The sequence below is a fragment of the Castanea sativa genome, chromosome 5 (assembly GCF_040712315.1).
Source record: "Castanea sativa cultivar Marrone di Chiusa Pesio chromosome 5, ASM4071231v1".
NCBI lineage: Eukaryota > Viridiplantae > Streptophyta > Magnoliopsida > Fagales > Fagaceae > Castanea > Castanea sativa.
In genome coordinates, this window is record NC_134017.1 from 12,545,993 (window position 1) to 12,566,169 (window position 20,177).

Genomic DNA, 20,177 nt, shown 5'->3' on the forward strand with positions numbered 1-20,177 from the left:
GATTCTACAGTTGGTTTTGGGTTCGATAACTTTGTGGGTATCAAGAGATTACTAACCTTGTTTATGGTTAAAATATGTATATTTGACATCTTGGACAATTTGTAGGGGATTGATTGCGTCCGGGTCATGGTCATGGATTTCTTTATTTCTCAACATCCAAATTAAGTCACAAGTTAGCAGTATAGCAAATAGTAAGAGAGTTTTGGGAATTTGGGCTTTAAATGTGGAAGAAAAGGTTTGGTTTTAGAATTAAGCATGTAAACCCAGGTACTTGGGGAGTTAACTTCTATGGCGGTGAATTTAATTTTAGGTATAGACCAATCTGAGAGGGACCAAAAGAAGGGCAATTGGTTAGTAGATGAAGAGGTGAATTAGACTCCCAAGCTAAATCAGGGTTATACTTATACATGTAACATATTTATAAAGATATGGTAGTCTAACAGAATAGTATCTTCAAGTAATGATTTCACTAAAATATTTTAAGATTTTATTTTTTTGATTACATATTAATATTACAATTTTGTTCTAACTCACACACTATTTATCGTAGAATGCAATGATTGGTAAGCATGTAGGTATGGATAAACGTTTGCTCGTCCCTGCTTTTGACCTGAGCAGGGGCAGATCTATGTAATTGAATTTTGAATTTTTACAAACGAACATGAATTCTAAGGATCTCAAGGTCTGATACCAAACTGACACAGGGAATGCGATAGGTTGTTTGTGTATGGTTTAGAAATAATAAAAGGTTGAATTACTTAGAACACATTGATAGGTGGATAAGTACCTCTGCAAGAACACTTAGTTTCAAATAGCACACAAACACTAACAATTCATTCAATTACCAAAACTGATTTACAAAGAGCTTACATTATCCTTATACTAGTTGTTTGGCATTGGCAACCTCTGGATGGTTGACAAGTCTCTAAATCCTATAGGCTAATGCTTAAGAAATCCTCTAACTAACTAACTAACTAACTAATGAGAGAGAGAGAGAATGAACTTTCTGTCATTGGAATCCTTGTAGTCTGCAACTTCTTGACTCATGTGAGAGTGAGGGGGTGAGGGAGATGAATTTGATGAGAGAGAGAGAGAGAGAGAGAGAGAGAGAGAGAGAGAGAGAGAGAGAGAGAGAGAGAGAGAGAGAGAGAGAGAGAGAGAGAGAGACATAGTGATTTAGAATTTTCCCCGAATTGATAATTCAAGTGTGAACATCAAAAGTGTTTTTTTATTTGACATGGCGGTACAATTTGGCAGTTGATGTGGCATGAAATATTTTTTATTATTATTTCATTTCACACATCATCTTTTTCCATCAAATGGATAAAAACAGAGATTAAATTTACACGGTATTGAAAATGTTAAGGACCAAATTGACACAATTTAAAAGTTATAGACCAAATTGAGATATAGTGTAAAGAATATGGACCAACTTTATAGTTTAAGATTTTTCTTGCTTCTATATAGTAATTCCAATGTAGATCTTTCTTGCTTCCATAGAGTAATTCCAATGTCTCTTTATGGCATATTTTATGATTTTGACTTTACTATCCTTCAACCTTACGAGAGATTTGATTAAAAAGGTAATTTTTTTTTTTTTGCTTTATTTCCTATTTTTTGATTTAGTTATTATTTTTGGTTGTCTAATTTGTAAAATATCTTTTGATTGGAGGTGAATTTTGACAAATCCACCGTTAAATTACATCTTCTTCTTATATCCTTTATACTTGCAAAATTTTTAGAAAATTAAAAATCAATAGCTATGTTATTAATAAATTGTTTAAGTTTCAAGTTTTTTTAGTTTAAAATTATACATAAAATATAAACTTATAGATTATATAATAAATAATATTTGATTGACACAAAATTTGACATGTGTATTATGAGTGTAAAGAATATGCAATTCAATGGTTAAATTTTTAAAATCTATAGTAATATTTATTTGGGATAAATACACTTTACCCACCTGTGGTTTGCCTCTAATTTGATTTTTCTATCTGTGGTTTCATTTTTGATACGTTGCCCACCTGAGGTTACCTCCGTTTATGCTTCGTAACCCACCTCTAATTTTTCCGTTACTCTAACAAGTTTCGTCAAAAAATAAAAAAGAAATCAGATCAAACACACCTCTCCTCGCACTTTCACTTGAATCAAACAAGAAATACACCCAGAAAACTAATACAAATCAAATCAAGCAATACCATCCAACTTACTCACTAAACTAAGATCCTAAATCCAAGGCAGTAAATCTACAAAAACAAAGCAGACTGCAACACCTCAAATTGCATTGTAGCATCTAGGATTTTTGTTTTGATCTCTTTTCTGGGTATTCAAATTTTTCCCAAGAAGATCAAGATTTTCTTTCCAAATAAAGACTAAAAAATCAAAAATCAAAACAAAAATCCAAATGGAGCCAAGCACATGGAAACAAGCACAGAAATAAAGAAAAGAACTCAGATAGAAATTTCTTTCCACCATTTTTTTCTCAGCATCCAAACAAAAATCTACCAGTTTTCCAACCATGAAAATCAAACCCAACTATGAAAACCCAGCCAAGAAAGCACCATGAAAAACCCAGCTGTGAAGCACCATGAAAAACCTAGCTATGAAAACGAAGACCTAACCATCCTCACTGCCTCTTCTCCTCGCTATCGTGCGCTGCCAAGTCCACAATTCCCATCCTCATCGCCTCTTCTCCCTTAACATTCCTCCTGGACAGAAATATATCACGCCCAGCCGAGGCGGAGCCGATCTTTGACCTCATCAGAGCCGTGAAGTAATTTGGGAAAGTGAGGCCAATATCGACCTTGCTCATGTACAACACGCCCTGATCGCGCCTCATCTGGACGTAGTCGTGGCTGAGTGCGAGGAGGAATCTGGCGGCGGCGGCGGCGTGGCCTGGGAGGGCAGCGATTGTGGGCATAGGGAGGGAGAGGAGAGCGGAGATGACTGGTTTGAAGGAAGCAACCAAGTGGTGGAGTAAATCTACGGCGTGAAACGACGCAGCACCGACCCAAGGCCTTAACATCGCCGATCCTGTTGAAGATTAGGAGGAGGATAGAGTTGGGAAGATGGTCGAAGTGGTCGATGTGGGATTGCGGCTCTGAAAGTGTCAGATCTGACATTGTGAAAAAACGTAGGCTGGTTTGTGATCTAAATTCGTTACTATAGGAACTGGGTTTGGTGTAGATTTGGGAAATTATAAGCCATGTGTTTCTGTTTCCGTTTCTGCTTTACTTTCAAATTAAGATAAGGTTTGTTTTTTTTTATATACACATATATTAGAAACAAAAATAGAAAAAAACTCTTTTTTAGATTCGCAGAAATTTGGAGTTCAAGAGATGTGAGTTGGGAATTGGAAATGGCGGTGGAGAATGAAGATATAGATAGATCCACGGTTTTTTTTTTTTTTTTTTTTTTTTTTTTTTTTTTGTCTTTGTTCATATGTGAAGAAGAGGAGTGGAGATGTATAGAAAGAGAGAGATTGTATTAGTTAGGCTGAAACGGTATTGCTTGATTTGATTTGTATTAGTTTTTTGGGTGGATGATCTTCATGTTTATGTATGTTATTCATGTTTGTGAATGGTGAGAAACTAATACTATATTTTAATCTTGTTTTTTTTTTTTGTTCTTCTTGTTATGGGAGGAGAGAGATATAAAATGAGAGGAAAAAGACTTATTTACCCTTCAAATTAACAGAGGTGGGTTACGGAGCATAAACAGAGGTAATCTCAGGTGGGCAAAGTGTCAAAAATGAAACTACGGGTAGGCAAATTGAATTAGAGGCAAATCACAGGTGGGTAAAGTGTAATTATCTCTATTTATTTTATTGAGTAAGGTTGTAGCCTGAAGCTACAACTAATTTTGTAGCTAAAATTTGTCATTTGCAAAATGTTTGTAGTAATTTCCCTTGCTGTTGACTACACATTTAACTTATTATACCTTGGGGATGAAGACTAATGTTTCATAAGAATTTGTTGATATCTCATTGTCAAGATACGTAGGGGAACAGTTAGTCAATTTTTTTAGAACCCACCACGGTCAATTTTGTTTAGTTGGCTTGGAGAGCCAAATATTTAAAATTATTAATTGCGTTTTTGTATTTAAATTTTGCTAAACATAATTGATCCTAATTAGATTTTGTCAATTTTAATTTTTAAAAAATTTAATATTTTGAAACAATTGTAATAAATTTTGTTAGTAAACAAGAATCCGCCAGAGAAAAGTTTGAGAGAAACTTAGCAATTTTATTACTAATAATAGTCTGAAAGTTGAATTGCCTTTGGAAGTTATAATGCGTTTAAATAGTAAAAACAAAACGCAGGGCAACCAGAAACCCTAAGGTGGCTACAAAAGTATATAAAACCCTAATTTGACTAAACAATATTAAAAACACATAAAAAGAAGGAAATAAATAACCTAAACTTAAAATAACAAAAATTACATAAAAATACTAAAATTAAATATTTACAACAATTAGATATTAATCAGTGACGGTGTCCTACCTCAAGGGTTAAACTTGTAATTCAACAAAAAAGAAAAGAAAAAAACTACGAGAGAAATTTGTTTCCCTAAAAATTAGCACACTTGCACACACTAAACTCAGTAATTTATTCAATTTCAAATTCTAAATTTTAGTTTTATAAAAGTCATTTCCGATGTAATCTCATTAATAATAGATTAATTCAAATTGAAAAATTATATTAAACTCAAAATAAAAAAAAAATAAAAAATCTCATCACACTTGCGAATATTTTGTTAGTTCAAAAATACCCTTAACACTTTTATGTCTAAATAAAGATAAAACGAAAGAATAAGCAAGTAAAAATACATCCCTTACTTGCATTAAAATATTGCCTACAAAATAAACACATTCTCTATTCAAGTATTTGAAATACTCCAACTACCTAAACTCAAGTTTTCAAAAAAAAAAAAAAAAACTTGCTCGTCCCAAGTTACCGCGTGCTTTGAGGCTCGCATTGTAGAAAATTTCTCTGAGATATATTTGGGATATTGGCTTGAATTTATATTAGGTTTCTGCTTTTGCAGTTTCCTACTTTCTTTAGGAGTAGAAGTCCTTTCTTTCATCTGTCAAAAGGATTTATATGTCGGTTTGGACTAGGATTCCGCGTAGAGACCACGGGTATGATTTTGTAGACATCTATATATAAATATAAATATAAATATGACGTCGTAGAATTGGTGTGGTGCAGAAGAGAGTCGAAACACTGAGTCTGAGAGAGAAGATTACTACTTTTTTTTTGCTGAATGAGAAGATTACTACTTAAATAGTTAAAAGTGGTAGCTGATCTTCTGCAACGTTGCCTCAATAGGTAATTCTTTCTTTTTCTTTTTTCGGTTAATATTTTTTGGTCCTTTAATTTACGACATGTTTGTAGCAATTGATACAATCTATTCGATTTATTTTGATGAAAACTATGTTAGGTTTCATAAACAATAATGTTTCATCAACATTAGTCATTGATTTATATTTACACAAAAAAAATTTATTTTTCAAGGTTTAGACGAAAAGAGATAAATTTTTATTATTATTTGAGATTAAAGAAGTTTAATTTTTTATGAACTTTAACATGTAGCAGGTAGGGGAACGAATAGCCTTGCTTGTTTCATATTTATTCATTCGTAAACAATTTCTGAATTTGAGACATTTTTGTATATTTAAATACAAAATTTCTAATTCAGTTTTTTTTTTTTTTTAAGTTTTACTAAAATATAAAATCTCATTTAAAATTTATAATATGGTTTCTCCACTTAATTTTTTTTGACATAATCGATCTTAAATAGGATTTTGTAATTTCTTTTAGCTTTTTTTCTATTGAAACAATAATAATAAATATAAGCATTGGGAAAAAAAATCTAGTCTTTTTATATAATTAAGAATTTTTATATTACATGTTTGAATATCATTGTGTTTATTTTCATTGTTATCTTCTTTTTGTATTATTTCATTATCTTTTTATGAGTATCTTGTTCATTTGTGTGATTTTTGCATTAAAATTTTGGATTTTTTTTAATACTGCTTGAAACAAATTTATCAAAAAATTCTACTTGAGTTCACTAACCTTTAAGTTACTAAATTTTATACCTATAGTTATATATGACGTGTTTGATTTCCGAAGCGTTTGTTTTAGATAAACTGTAAACATTTTGATTACATTTGTACCATTGGCTTCTTTTTAATTATATTTGCTTTTTGAAAATCCTTGTAAAAGCAGAAGGTAGAAAATTGATGAGCATAGAGAGACACATGATGGACGAAAAGATTGATGTTGTGGATCGAACATCTGACTTGCCTGAATTTATCTTGCATCACATCTTGTCCTTCCTACCCCGAAAAGAGGCAACTAAGATTTGTCTCTTGTCCAAGAAATGGAATTGTGTATGGTCTTCATTTCCGATTTTGGATTTTGATCAAGCTCTTGGGAAGGGCTATATCATGCCTGATATGAGTCCAGATAATCAAGAAAGAGTTGAAAAGTTCATGAATAATGTGGATACGTCTTTAAGTAGATTTCACGAGCATAATTTGAAGATGCAGAAATTTGAACTTCACATGACACTTGTTGACTTCAAGTTGGCTTCATTGGTTGATAAATGGATAGAGTTGGCCTTCGAACATGATGCTCAGGAGATTGGTTTTCAAGTGCTAACTGAAAAGAATTCATGGTATACTTTTCCGAGAACAATATTTGTTGCAAAATCAACAAATGGTTGTAAGTTAGAGCAACCATGTACTTGGAGTGCTGTAAAATTTTATTCCCTACAGAAGTTGGTGCTTGGATATATTTGTGTGAACGAAGAGATTATCCAAGATATTATTCGTTGTTGCCCTTTCATCACCGATTTTAGTATTATAGGATGTCACGGATTGAAAAATTTGGAGATCTCCAAACTTCCTAAACTTTGCAAGGTTGAGGTGGTTCCCCTTGAACAACAAGTTGAGAACATCAAAGTTGAAGCAGCAAATCTTCAACATTTCAGCTTTACTTATTCACGTCAACGCCAATGTTCATTGGACATCACTGCATGTCAAAATTTGAAAGAATTATACTTGACAGATTTGAGCATTACAGACCAAAATCTTCACTTCAATATTTCTAGATTCCCCCACCTTGAAACTTTGGAGGTTAGTGGCTGCATCATGTTGGAAAGGGTCAAGATTTCTGCACAAAGGCTTAGAATGTTAACATTTGAAGCATGCCAAAAGCTGTTGGAGCTTGAAATTGATAGTCCAAATCTGTCATCATTCAAATTCCTCAGTTTAGAGAATGTATTTCCTACCATTGTTCCAAAGAATGCTCCATGTCCTTTTGAGCTTACTATTGTATTAGATAATCTTATTGACACTCTTTGGTTCCTTAAGTTGAGGGAATTTCTAGTAATGTCAAATCAAAGAAAAGTTCTGAAGCTAATAGTCATTTGTGATGAGGTATGTCCACTAATGCAAATATATCTATTTTTTCACCTATTTTCTTTCTTTAACATCTTTTCATATTTTACATTTTCACCTTTTTTATTCTAAAACATTTTTTTTTTTGTTTTTACTTTTCATTGAATTATAGGTTACATTTAATCTTGAAGATTTGAGAGGAATTACACTTCCTCCGTCATTCGAACTTGAACTTATGATGCTAGACGTACGGATGTCGGCACTGTCAATAGATTATGGAAGTCTTATAGATGGCTTGCTTTGGAGTTGTCGTCCAAAACAATTGTCATTGCCAACAGGTTTGAAGTCCCGGAAGAAGTGCATAAAGGTATGATTTTTCTTCGACTAGAAGATTTAGGGTGCCTCTAATTAATTATATCATCTGTTGCATGTTAGGTGATGAACTTTATACAACGATACAGATAATTAAAATATGTGGGAAAAGTAATAAAGTAGTGTGTTTGTTTGGTTGCATTTTGTGAGTGATTTTAATAGCCCACTTATTGTGCCAAAAGGCAAAGTAAAAATAGGCCTAACCGGTCGATCCAGCCCATTGACGACCCGTAACTAGTGTTAGTTTCCGTCAACTATAAAAAAAGGTTGGTGAAGTTAGTACTTGATAAAATATTTTCCTGATTTCTATCCCCCAAGAACCTTTGAAAATTCCAAGTCAAATATGGTTGGTGTTTTTTTAGTAGAAGACAGTTATGATGTAGATAAGCAGTGGTTTTTTTTTTTTTTTTTAGAAAAAGATTTGCAGTGGTTTGGTTGTGCACAAATAGGATGGAAAATGTAAATATTATTATTAATTTGTTAAATTATTTGTACTTTTTACTTATTTGCCACAACCTGACAAGCTAAAAAGCGTGGGGATTTGAGACTTAAACCTCTCAAATAGGTCTATCCTAAAATAAAATATCCCTACAAGAGTCGGTAGCTTTGAGACCCATGGTGTGTACATTTACATTATCTGTTTTCAAAATTAAAGATTTGTTTAAACATGTCTAAAAGATTAGGGATAATTAGAGAGTATTTATAGTACTATAAATTTGCCCAGCTGGAATAAAATTTTACTTAAGAAACTTTAGTAGATAGGAAATTTTCTTAGAAGGTACTAAGTATTAAAGATTTATATGGAAGTATACAAATAAATGTATAATGATCTGTGAATGATACTCTCATTATATTCCTATATTATTTTACTTTATTTTTATTTTAAGACCATGATATTCTAGAATTCTAGCACCCAAGCCTCATGTGATTCCTATGCTGAAGTTTTGACAAACTTTTGATCTTCTATTAATACACAGTGTCATAAGTAGATAGGGAGTTTTATCCATTTTTAAAAAATATCAGGTAGTCTGAAATAACTAAAAGTTCAACAATCCAAAATTTTATCAATGATTTTGAAATATGCATAGTTTTTACCCTGCACAATTCCTTTTTTTTTTTTTTTAAATGAATAATTTGATGAATGAGCATTTAAATTCCCTATGAAGAAACCAAACAATTGTGCAATCAGTTGCCACAAGAAGCATACAAGTTGCAAGTAGTTAACACTTGCCTCTCTGAAGACAGTGAAGTAGACGCCCAATTTGCATTACAGAACTCTGCTTCGGATAGTTTTTTTAATGTTCTTGCAAAAACGTATTTTGATGTTCTTGGTTTGGAGGAGACACGTCACATATGCGACTTTATCTAGAGATTTTAAATGGGCTTAGAGCCAGAGGTGGGTTATTGGCCCCCTTTTAGTGTTATTTGAGTCATGTCATATGTGGTGCTTTATACAAATATTTTGATTAAGCAATGAGGTTGATTAAGAAATGTCAAATTTGTCTTAATATAATTACACTTGCTGGAGCTAATTATTTGTCTCTAATTTACTTGAACACTAGGTGCTATGTGAAGATATATTGGATAAAGAAAATAGGGACTGCTCTTGTTGTTGGCGACATCATTTTAAAGGTGCAAAGATCAAGAGTATTGCTGGGATTGAAGATGAAAAGCTTCTTGATTGCAAAACTTTGTTAGATACGTTGCCTACTCTTGGAAAGGGTCAAGAGATTCAATTTAGATTGGATTAGAACACCATTTTCATGGAAGGGTGCATTAAAATATGAAGTAATATAGTTTTGTGAAATAAATTATGCTTGTCAAATTTTTATTATCCGTATGATCAACACTTATGATTAGACATTGTATCTTCCTTATTTTTGAAAATTTATTTGTTTGAAATTTTCTTTTGTTATAGGGATAAAGCTTAGATTCAAATTTTTTGTGTTGCTCCTAGTTTCTTTAATTAAATTCAATCATTTGATAGGTAAATAGTTTTTTTAATTTTATTTTTTTATACAAGATATATAGAAATTCTACTCTAACTTAATCTAAGCATATATGTGTTTGAGATTCTCTCTTGAAAAATTGAATCTCAGCCATTGCCCTCCCCTAGTAATCACAGGTGCAGCTTCAAGATCGCCACACTCGTACCTGACACGCATGGACATGCCATGCAGCCATCGACGCAGCTGCATGTGCGTCCGTGGTGAGTCTTTTTTTTTTTTTTTTTTTTTTTTTTAATTTGGGCTATATCAAGCCTGTAAAGTTGTGATTTACAACTATGTTTTATGTTGCCTTTATTCCATGACAAAATTTTTTGTAATTGCAATAAATTATTTCCTTGTATTTTGTGGGATTTTATTGCATTGAGTTTAGTATTAAGTTGGTGAAGAATCAAGCATACATTGAAGATTAACGCAGTTTCGCGACTAGATTGCGAGAAGCTCGCAAGTAAAGATACTTGCGAAAAGGCTACTGTGAAGCACATAATTAGAAACTTTAAGTGGTCTTGAGTTTAAATCCTTATATTTATTGCTCTCGGTTCCCTCAACATCCTACAAGCCTCTCACGTAATTTGTGGCATAAGTGCCAACTACGGAGTCCAAATCTTCTGTCCTACTTTTCTTGCTCCACTCTATACTCCACCAATAAAAACTTGCAACGTGTTCACCTAATTAATTAAATACTATCATTATTGACTTATTAATGCTACTGTTATTAATTAATAGTAGTATTTAATTAATTAGGTGAACATGTGGCAAGTTTTTATTGGTGGAGTATAGAGTGGAGCAGGAAAAGTGGGACAAAAGATTTGGACTCGCCAACTATGAATGGATCTTCACCTGGTGTCTCAACAATTCTTCCCCATCTTGGATCCCTTGCTACGTTAATGGTTGGACTCCAAAATGTTAATCCTGCATGCCCTAAATTGTACAATGCTCGTGCTTCTGTGGAAACAGCCTACATATGAACATGAATATTGATTAAAACTGATTACTTTAAACTTTTTTAATTACTAAAATACTTAGACGGTGTATTTTCATTTTTATTTTTCAACAAAATGCTCCTATATACCTTCCCAATCGGGTTCCATGATGACTCGTTGAATGAAGCTGTTGTGAGAGTTGGCGTGGGATAGCTGGTTGCATGTGGAACTGAATTATCAAAAAAGGTACCTGGACAAACCATGGAGTGCCTCAGACCACCACTAGTATTCAGGCACCCCTAATCTTGGGACTCCGTAAGCACGATTTCCTAGTTGTCATACCTTCTCGTGCAGTGTCAGTTGTCTCACCAAATCTCTTGCTCGGACTTTGTAGGAAAGTTTCTTGTCACAAAAGGGGAGTGACTTGATATCCAATCCAAGTTGGTCATACCTGGCGGGATCACATACATAGGTGAAGTTACTAGGGGTCGCGGCATCAGTGTAGATGACACAGAAAGCAAAAGTGAGATAACTGAGTGTTTTGGCCATTGCTTGCTATTGAGTTGCATGTAATACTCGCCTATGAAGGCTCTTATATATGGAGGAAGGAAGATATCATATCCAAAAAAAAATTAGACTTGTGAGTTGGCTTATCTCTTTGACTCTTTATTGTGAGGATGATCTTACTTCTCGGTTGATATATTTGCATATGATAGAGACAGAAATAAGGTGAGAAAATAATCAAATCAAGGGTTTAGATCATCCAATGCTTTCATTCAATCGATCAACAATGTTAGAGGTGCAGCCCATATAAGAAACGTGCTAATGGGTTCTAAATAATTATATTTTTTTGTTCCTATCCCAACTTACTCATAAATTTGAAGGAAATTTTATCTAAAAGCTTTATAATTTTTTTCTATAATTTACTCATTTAAAGTGAATTAAAAACTTCATTATTTAAAAATAAAAAATATCATTTCTTTTTACTTTCTATCTTATTATCAATTTTCTAACTTATTGTTACAATTTCTCGAACATTTCTCCCTCTCTTTTACCTTTTCATCTTCCCATTACTTTTTATCTTAATATCAATTTTCTTCTATCTCTTCATCTCATTTATTTTTTACTTTTCTTGTTCTCATCCTTTTACTATAACGTTGTCATTTTCATCTTATTATTAATTTTCCAACTCATTGTTACAATTTCCCCAATCTTTCTCCATCTCTTTCACATTTTCATCTTCCCAGTACTTTCTATCTTAATATCAATCTTTTTTCTATCCCTTTATCTTCTTTTTTTTTGACTTTTTTTTATTCTCGTCCTCTTATTATAAATTTGTCATTTTCTCTCCCATTCTATGTATAGGTTTTCCACACAAATCTCTCTCTCTCTCTCTCTCTCTCTCTCTCTCTCTCTCTCTCTCTCTCTCTCTCATTTTTGGTGGGTTTTTGTTATTTTTCTTGCATCTCTACTTCAAGTTGATGAATTTTTGTATTCTTTAAAATTCAACTTTAGGTTGATGCAATTATTTTAGTGTTTTAAGTTGTTACATTTTTTGTTCTCTTTGACTGTTAAATTTTATCCTATTGAATTATAAAATTAGTATATAAGAATATAATGATATTCTATTACATAACATGACTTGAACAATTGGTGTTTATTCAACATTTAAATTCAACCACATCCTCCATATCTTTTAAATTATATATATATATATATATATATATATTCTCTCATTTTTTTTTTAAAATACATATATAATATTTAACTTGTAGAGAGAGAGAGAGAGAGAGAGAGAGAGAGAGAGAGAGAGAGAGAAATTGATGGTAATAGTATATGTTTTTAGTCATCCAAAGAAGTAGACTGTATAGAGTTCCTAAACAACTTATAAGTTACAACCCAAATCCATAATACTGCTTGAAATTTACACAATCAAAGCATGAACATACAACATCAATTTACATAGTTGTTGATGCACTTAAATTCAAATTAAAAAAAAAAATTGTCTACATAATTAAATTGTTATCATGAAACGTTACAATGCATTAGAAAAAAAAAAAACAACAACAACAACAACGCTACCAAAGATATGTCCTCTGGTAATAATATAAATTACATAACAAAATAAAGTTTCCCAATTTAAAAATCCCATTTCCCAACATACATTTAATTTCATCTTTTACCATGTGAAGGTAAAATAACTAATGTGGATATTAATAATTTTCAGCTACTTTAAAATTATTAATAATTTATTTATATAGGAGTTTTGATAGTTCAGATATACTATCTTTTGATTTTTTTTAAGAAAAGTGGCAATTAAATAGGTATAAAGAAGTAATTCACTTAAATGAGGAGAGGAAGAGCCAAAGAAGTGGATATTATTGACTTTTTTAGCTGTTTCAATATTATTAATAATTAAAGTATAAGAGACTTTCGATAATTCATATATATATATATATATAGTGTTTTCCTTCTCCAAAAAAAAAAAAAATTATATATATTGTCTTTTAATTTTTCAAGGAAAGTGGCAATTGAAAAGGTATAAACAAGTATTCAGTTAAATAAGCTCGATCTGAGAACTTGTAGCGGGAAAGAGTATTTGGCTTAATCAATTAAAATCATATTAAGTTCATGCCTAAGGCCCTAAGACAGACCTGGTAGTGTATGTAAATTGGGGAATGTCTTGATTTTGATTGGAGGAGAATTTTTGTTTTAACGAATGTATTTTTGTAATGATGATTTTTTTTCGATTAAATAGTAATTTTGCTACAATGATTTGATGATTTTATGGCTATGAATCTGATATGGTTTTGTTTTTTTTTTCCTTGAACTAAGATTTGCATGGTTTTGTAAATTGGTGGAGTCTCATGCTTTCCATTTTTTTTAATAAAAAAATTGAGATCTCCACAAAATTCCACATTACTTTTTTTTCATCTCTTTTAGAAAATAGAAGTATATTACTCGGCTCTTTTCTCATTTTGGTTGTTGGAAAATTATGAGAAAAAAAAGAAGAAGAAGAAAATATTTGGTTTTTGGGATTTTAATGTTATTCTAAATAATCATTTTTTAAAATTTGCACTTAATTTGACTAGATGGTCCATATTGCTAAATTTTAAATGCCTCTCTCTCTCTCTCCCCCACCCCCTCCCCTTGCTTGGTTAGTGTGGAAGTTCAAGAAGGTAAAGGAATTAATTAATAGGATTTTGGTAATATTCTTTTATTCAATTATCAGTATTTGACAAATAGATGTTAATGTTGAATTTGACAAAATTATTTTTATTTTGGGTTAGCACAAGACACCATCATTTGATTGACATAATCTATAGCAACATCTTAAATGGCAAATGGAAAAGAAATTTAATAGAAGAAGAAAAAGAAATCAAGATAATTGTGCATATATTAGATATGTTTCACATTTATATAAAACCTTTCAGCGCATAATATGGGTTAGCAGCTAGTGAAACATAAAATGATAGTATGTGTTAAGATGCTCAAAGAGCTCACAAAGAGTCAAAATCTCTTTAAAAACAAACAAACAAACAGTTAATGGATTGAGATGGAGAGAATTAATGGGACATTGTTAGTCTTTAACTGAGAATTCATGTTAATTTAAGTCTTTGTTTTCGAAATTTTCAGATTTGAGACTTATGATACATATGACAGTATAATTTCAACATTGTTCCCTTTGAGGGCTCCTATATAGGCATGCCTTGGTGTGAATATGACACAAGCTGAAGCAATACCCACTTCTTATTTATACTTTCTTCACATTATATTGTGCTGACTGCATGAATTGGACAAACAAATGCAGATTTTAATTCCCTTTTTTTCACCTCTTGGGCTTTTTGGTCTTTTATGGGTCTTTCTCATTTAGCCCAAGTAAAATATTTGTATTTTAACTCAATGAAAATAAGGGCAGTTTACCCAACTACAAACTTGCTCATGGGTCTTGTAGTAGCTCATTTAGATACATGGGTCATTTAGCCAAATGACTTAGATGGATCATGAAGTACCACTTATTTGTGGGTCTTTTAGCCCATTTAAATTCACGGGTCGTTTGGAATCGTACCATATTTTATTTGGCTTAAGGCCCATTTTGTGATTTGTTAACAACTTAATCAGAATTACAAATCATAATTTGATACTTAAGGAGTGAGGTGTTGTTATCCTCAATTGGAATGGTGATACTTGCACAATTTAGTCATTAACAAGAACTAATTGATTCACAAATTATTGATGACTTAAATAAGTATATACTTTCATGATCATTAGAGCATAATTCTTCCGTTACATGTATCATGAGCTAATTAATTTAGTTTTGGATTGTAGATGATGCAACCATTTGTGTGACCTCATGAACCCCTTAGTATTTCATTTACTTTGATATACAACTCCGTTTGTACTGTGCATGGGTTTAATTTTCAGTCTTGCTTGCTTGGTAGTTCTTAATATTGCATGATTAAAAATTTTTTCCCTCGATTGCTCTGTCTATACATCATAAACAAGACCTGGACCATAAAGCCTAAGACTTTTATGGTTTAAAAGCCTAAATAAAATAAGATTTTAATTAGGTGAAGATAGAAGTAATTTTACCTACGAAAAATCCTACTTCTTGTAAATTTTAGTCCAACTTAAGTGTGCATTGTAATCATCAAATACCACTTGTTTATTCATCTTTTAGCCCATTTAAATTCACCATTCATTTAGTTTTTTGCTATGAGTTGTGTGATTATTATTATTATTTATTTATAGGAATGAGTTGTGTAATTATCGATCCTTCTTAATTCTAATAAATACAATGAGAAATGCGGGCCTATTTTGTGATTGCTTAATTCTCTTCTTCTTCTTTTTCATCTCTTGGGATTTTGGGCCTTTATGGGTCAATCTCATTTAGTCTAAATAAAATATTTGTATTTTAAATTTGTGAAAATAAGGGTAGTTTAGCCTATACAAAAACTGACTTGCTTGTGGGTTTTTTTTATGGGTCATTCACCTTTTCAGCCCATTTAAATTCATGGGTCACTTGGAATCAAGTGATATTGAGTGGGCTTAAGGCCTTTTTTATGATTGGTTTTCTTTTCTGTCATGTTGGGCTCTTGGCCTTTGTTTTGTTTTGTTTTTTTTTTTTTTTTTTTCCATATATTCGGTTAACTTCAACCATTAACGCTAATTGTAAAGAAAAAGCAATTAGATTCAAACAACCACACTTTCTCTATCCTCCGTTTCCCTCCAAAAATGAGTAACAAGAAACACAATGCACCCGCCTCTCCCTCTCAACCTCCTCCATCCTCCGACGTTGATGATCAATCACCCACCATCACCGAAGAAGTCAATCGTGCCCTGAGTGCAGACCGCAATGGCAACTCCGCCGAAGCCTTGAGTCTTCTCAAGTCCACCCTATCTCGCCACCCAAACGCCGCCCTCGCTCACAGCGCCCTCAGCTTCATCCAATTAAAAGTCGCCAATTTGGACAGCCCCGCTGCCGACCTTCTTCTCCAACTCGAAGATGTCAGGAGTTCCGTCAAGTCCTCCAAGCGAGCTGTCGAGTTATGCCCCATCTCCCTCTCCTTCTGGTTCTTTCATGTTGTCGCACTCGTCAAATTAGCCCAATACGACGCCGATGCTGGCTTCGAAGCCATGATCGAAGCATGCGACACTGGTTTGGCCATCGAATACCCCACCGTGGTAGAAGATAGATTGAAACTTGACGGTGAACACGAAATTGAATCGCTCAGAAAGCAACTCAGACTCATCAAATTGCAAGGCAAGTATCTCGTAGACGCTATATCTTTGGGGAAGATAAAGGATGAGATTCGAGAACTACAAGACAGAAAGGAAGAGATCGAGCAGAGAGCCATTACGGTGAGGAAGAACTTGGAAACACCCTTGTCGGACGCGGACAATAAAATAAGAAAGCTCAAGAATGTCAAGAAAGTCGCGGCTGATGTTGACACGGGGGCGGCACGAGTCAAGGCTTACTGGAAAGACAGGATGAGTATGGAGCTAAAGAAGGATTTGCTGAGTATGGAGCTATTACTGCATTTTGCTAAGAAAGATTCACCTGCGGCTGTGGCGGTGGTGATGCAGGCTCTGGAGCATGTGAAGGCGGCAAAAAATTGGAAGTTTTCAACTTGTTGTCTTTGCGGGGAGAGGTTTTTGGAAGTCAAATTGAATGCGGATCATATGAAGAGTGTGCATTTAGGGACTTTATCGGATGAGCTTCGATCAGTTGAGCCAGAAATTGAATTTGATTCAGTCCATGACACCGTTAAATCAAGAAAGTGGAAACCCGTGGACGTGGTCGCTGCTAAGAAAATGATGGAAGATTTGTCAAGAAACAAGCGTGGAGATGAAGGCCTAGAAGAGTCTGAAGTTTTCATGAACCAGAAGGAATGGCCTTATTGCGAGGATACCAGGCGTGACCTGATAATTGATAAAATTCGATCAAGGTTACGTGTGTTCTTGAAGATTAGATTTTTTGTTTCAAGTCATCTTTCAGTGTTCATGGACTTGACAATGGACATGCTTAGGAAGCAAATCTCGGAACAGCTGCTTAAGGAACATTGGATGGATCGCACTTTGCTCACAGCATGCTTTCTTGACATCTCAGAGCTTAACCATGTGTATGAGTTCTTGGATGATCTCTATAATATTTGTGGGTTACATAGTCTCAGTATCAGTCTTGCAAGGGATGAGGTTAGAGGTATGCCTTGTGTGGCTAATCATGAGAAGATTGTATTCAATGAGGACTTCTCCTGTGTAGTTTTCGACATGAGAATGTTGCGCGGAGAGCTTGTGGTGCCAAATGATGGAGCCGCCATTACTTCTAGTGCTGATGCTGAAACCGTATTAATTGATGATGAATGTAAAGATGCTATTGTGGATTGGTTATTGAGTGGTACTAATATTAGAATTGAGAAGCAATTAATGCAGTGGACAAATTTTAGAGAAGCTAGTAAAAGTCAAGCGATGGAGTTTTTCAAGATCTATGAGGCTGAATTTCACCGGATGCAGAACTTTTGTGAAAAGAAAATAGAGTATTTGAGAGATATTAAGGTATGGAAGAATTTGGAGAGTATATGTGTTGAAGAAGATAAGAGACGAGAAGAGATTTCAGGGTACAAACCATTGAGTTATGAGTATCTCTTGTTAGAGCGGCATAAACACATTAACAGGACAAATGGTGATATTTTTGAGTCGGATATCATATGGAATATTTTAAAAGTAGATCATGTGGACAATGAAATAAAATTGGGGATCAAGAAGCAGATTGATGAGCTGGCTGAAAAGGTATGGTGTAGCCAAATTTATGAACATGTCAAATTTTCCAAGTTGTTTGATGTAAAATTCAATGTCTTTCTGTGTAGTTCTGTGCATGATATTAAATATTTTGCTTGACAAAATGTAATTTTCCATAGGATGATCAAATTTCTATATGTTTGTTGTTGCAGCTTTACAAATTCGACTCTATAATCAGGACAACTACTATTGCTATGAAGCAGACGGGCAAGAAAATTGATATGGTAACTTCTTATGACTACAGATCAATTATGGTGCCCCTGCTGAAGTCATTCATGCAGGTTTGTATTCGATTTTGAGTGCTTTTCCGTTGAAGCTTTTCATATAGTTACCTTCTCATCATATATGATTTGATGTTTTTGGTATAATATTCTCCTTTTATAGGCACGCCTGGAAGATCTGGCTAACAAGGATGCTGAAGAGAAGTCTAAGGCTGCAGAAAAAGAATTGTTATCAGAACTTAATCTTGATGACAAGAAGAACTCCAACAAAGGAGGAGGTAATTCAAGACAAGGGCAGGGAAAATCCAAGGTCAAAAAGAAGATAAAAGATCACAGAAAGGCAAAGGAATTTAAGGTCTTGTATAGTGGTTATTGTTCTGTTTTGTTTTTATGGTAATTACAGTTGTCTTAAGCTAGCCAAGTATAAATTAATCAGAATAAATGGAGAAAGGGCAGGAACTGAAACTGGGAAAATAAGAGAATCTAAACATGTTAAATATTAACATAATATGACAGATATTGGACTAACATACTTTAATTGGATGCTTAAGACTTAATATTTGGAGGAGCTAGATTTAAAAGTTGAAGCAAAACTGGAAGATAGTGTAAAAGGAATGGGTATTAAGATATAAACTTCGCAGATGCAGAGCAATTTAACAAAATGTAATATAATTTTTTTCCTTTAATAAGGAATGGAGTAACTGGATATGACTAATAAATTAAGATACTAGAGATCGGAAAGCACCTTTGGTTGGAATTAATTAAGTTTGGTAAAACGCATACCTGTTTGAAATAGAAAGAAAGAAAAAAGAGATAAGATCTGCAGGGAGTTCCCAGTTCCCACAAAACAAAGAAAATCGATTATGCAAACTAATGTCCCAAAAATATACAATTTTCTTATTGTAGGCAACTGGAGGTAGTGAGGAGCAGCAGGAAAATGTGCAGCAAATGTAAGTCTTTGTTTTTGTTCATACTTTAAATTTTGCATTGACTAAAACACATGTAAGTTGTGTAAATTTGTGGCCATATGTGCTCCCAATCCCTAGGCTTAAATAAAGCTCGTCATGTTTTCAACTTTGTTGTGCTTCAGTTCCTTTCCGGCTGCACATGGGGGAGATGATCCTCCTAATCCTGAGATTGTTGTTTCTGTAACCACTGACGGATTGGAGCAAGAGGAAAGGAAACTTACACCTGAGGAGCAGAAAAATATAAGAATGCTTGAAGAGCATCTGGAATTACAGAGGCAGATTGAGAATGAGGCCAAACAAAAGCGCCTTGCTGAGCAAAATAAGGTTGGTACCAGTGCAGAGAATGAGGCCAAATCAGATGAGAAATCAAGCAGACTTGGACATCAGTAGCACTCCAAACCACCTGAATCTGACTAGGACAGACATACAAGAGGAGGAGCATGTAGATAAGAAAGGTGGCCTTATGGTTATGTGTAACAAAAGTAATGATACTGGAAGGAAAAAGTTACTTTCTAGTTTTTACTCTTAAGAATTTCCTGGTTGAATAAAAGGTTCCCCATTTCTATCCCATATTCGCCATATTTGATATTTACTTCTAGCCATTACCATTTACTCAATAAAAAATTTAAATGACATGAATTGTTTTCACTTTTTCTGTTCATCAACCACAATGTTTGCACCAGCCATGACTGTATTTTGTAAATATGTTATAGGTACTCTGCCCTATGTTTTTCACAAATCTGGTTTTAATTTTCATTGAATTGTTTTACTGGAAAGGGTGAATGTGTGCGCGTATGTGTGCTTTTAATGGGAGTCCGGCTAATGTTTCAGTTTCTGTTTTATTTATAATGATTTTTTCACTTAAGGAAGTTTGAGATTTATGTCATCAAAACGTATACCTGAAACTTTAAGTTAGTCATTAAAATGAACTAATTGATTCACAAATTGTTGATGGCTTAAATAAGAGTGTATACTTT

General features: G+C 33.3%; 3 protein-coding genes across 3 annotated transcripts; 2 read left to right on the forward strand and 1 right to left on the reverse strand.

Annotated features, from left to right (window-relative positions):
• Positions 1-2,629: 2,629 nt before the first annotated feature.
• On the reverse strand, positions 2,630-3,028 carry LOC142634739 (enoyl-CoA delta isomerase 2, peroxisomal-like). The gene has a single exon (XM_075809006.1). The coding sequence runs from the start codon at positions 3,026-3,028 to the stop codon at positions 2,630-2,632; it is 399 nt and encodes a 132-aa protein (XP_075665121.1).
• A 2,191-nt stretch (positions 3,029-5,219) lies between these two features.
• Positions 5,220-9,534, forward strand: LOC142634740 (F-box/LRR-repeat protein At5g02910-like). The gene is made up of 4 exons (XM_075809007.1): positions 5,220-5,333; positions 6,237-7,450; positions 7,584-7,778; positions 9,346-9,534. The coding sequence occupies exons 2-4, from the start codon at positions 6,251-6,253 to the stop codon at positions 9,532-9,534; spliced, it is 1,584 nt and encodes a 527-aa protein (XP_075665122.1). The 5' UTR covers positions 5,220-5,333; positions 6,237-6,250.
• A 6,413-nt stretch (positions 9,535-15,947) lies between these two features.
• LOC142634741 (uncharacterized) lies at positions 15,948-19,590 on the forward strand. The gene is made up of 5 exons (XM_075809008.1): positions 15,948-18,002; positions 18,164-18,292; positions 18,396-18,587; positions 19,139-19,182; positions 19,323-19,590. Exons 1-5 carry the CDS (start codon positions 15,948-15,950, stop codon positions 19,588-19,590), a joined length of 2,688 nt encoding a protein of 895 aa, XP_075665123.1.
• Positions 19,591-20,177: the final 587 nt, after the last annotated feature.

Bases quoted from the DNA above. Each gene is read 5' to 3' on its own strand.
- LOC142634739 (XM_075809006.1), bottom strand. From the start codon at position 3,028: ATGTTAAGGCCTTGGGTCGGTGCTGCGTCGTTTCACGCCGTAGATTTA.
- LOC142634741 (XM_075809008.1), top strand. From the start codon at position 15,948: ATGAGTAACAAGAAACACAATGCACCCGCCTCTCCCTCTCAACCTCCT. The intron at 18,293-18,395 runs GTTTGTATTCGA...CTCCTTTTATAG, and splicing joins TGCTGAAGTCATTCATGCAG to GCACGCCTGGAAGATCTGGC. The intron at 19,183-19,322 runs GTAAGTCTTTGT...GTTGTGCTTCAG, and splicing joins CAGGAAAATGTGCAGCAAAT to TTCCTTTCCGGCTGCACATG.
- LOC142634740 (XM_075809007.1), top strand. From the start codon at position 6,251: ATGAGCATAGAGAGACACATGATGGACGAAAAGATTGATGTTGTGGAT. The intron at 7,451-7,583 runs GTATGTCCACTA...ATTGAATTATAG, and splicing joins TAATAGTCATTTGTGATGAG to GTTACATTTAATCTTGAAGA. The intron at 7,779-9,345 runs GTATGATTTTTC...CTTGAACACTAG, and splicing joins CCCGGAAGAAGTGCATAAAG to GTGCTATGTGAAGATATATT.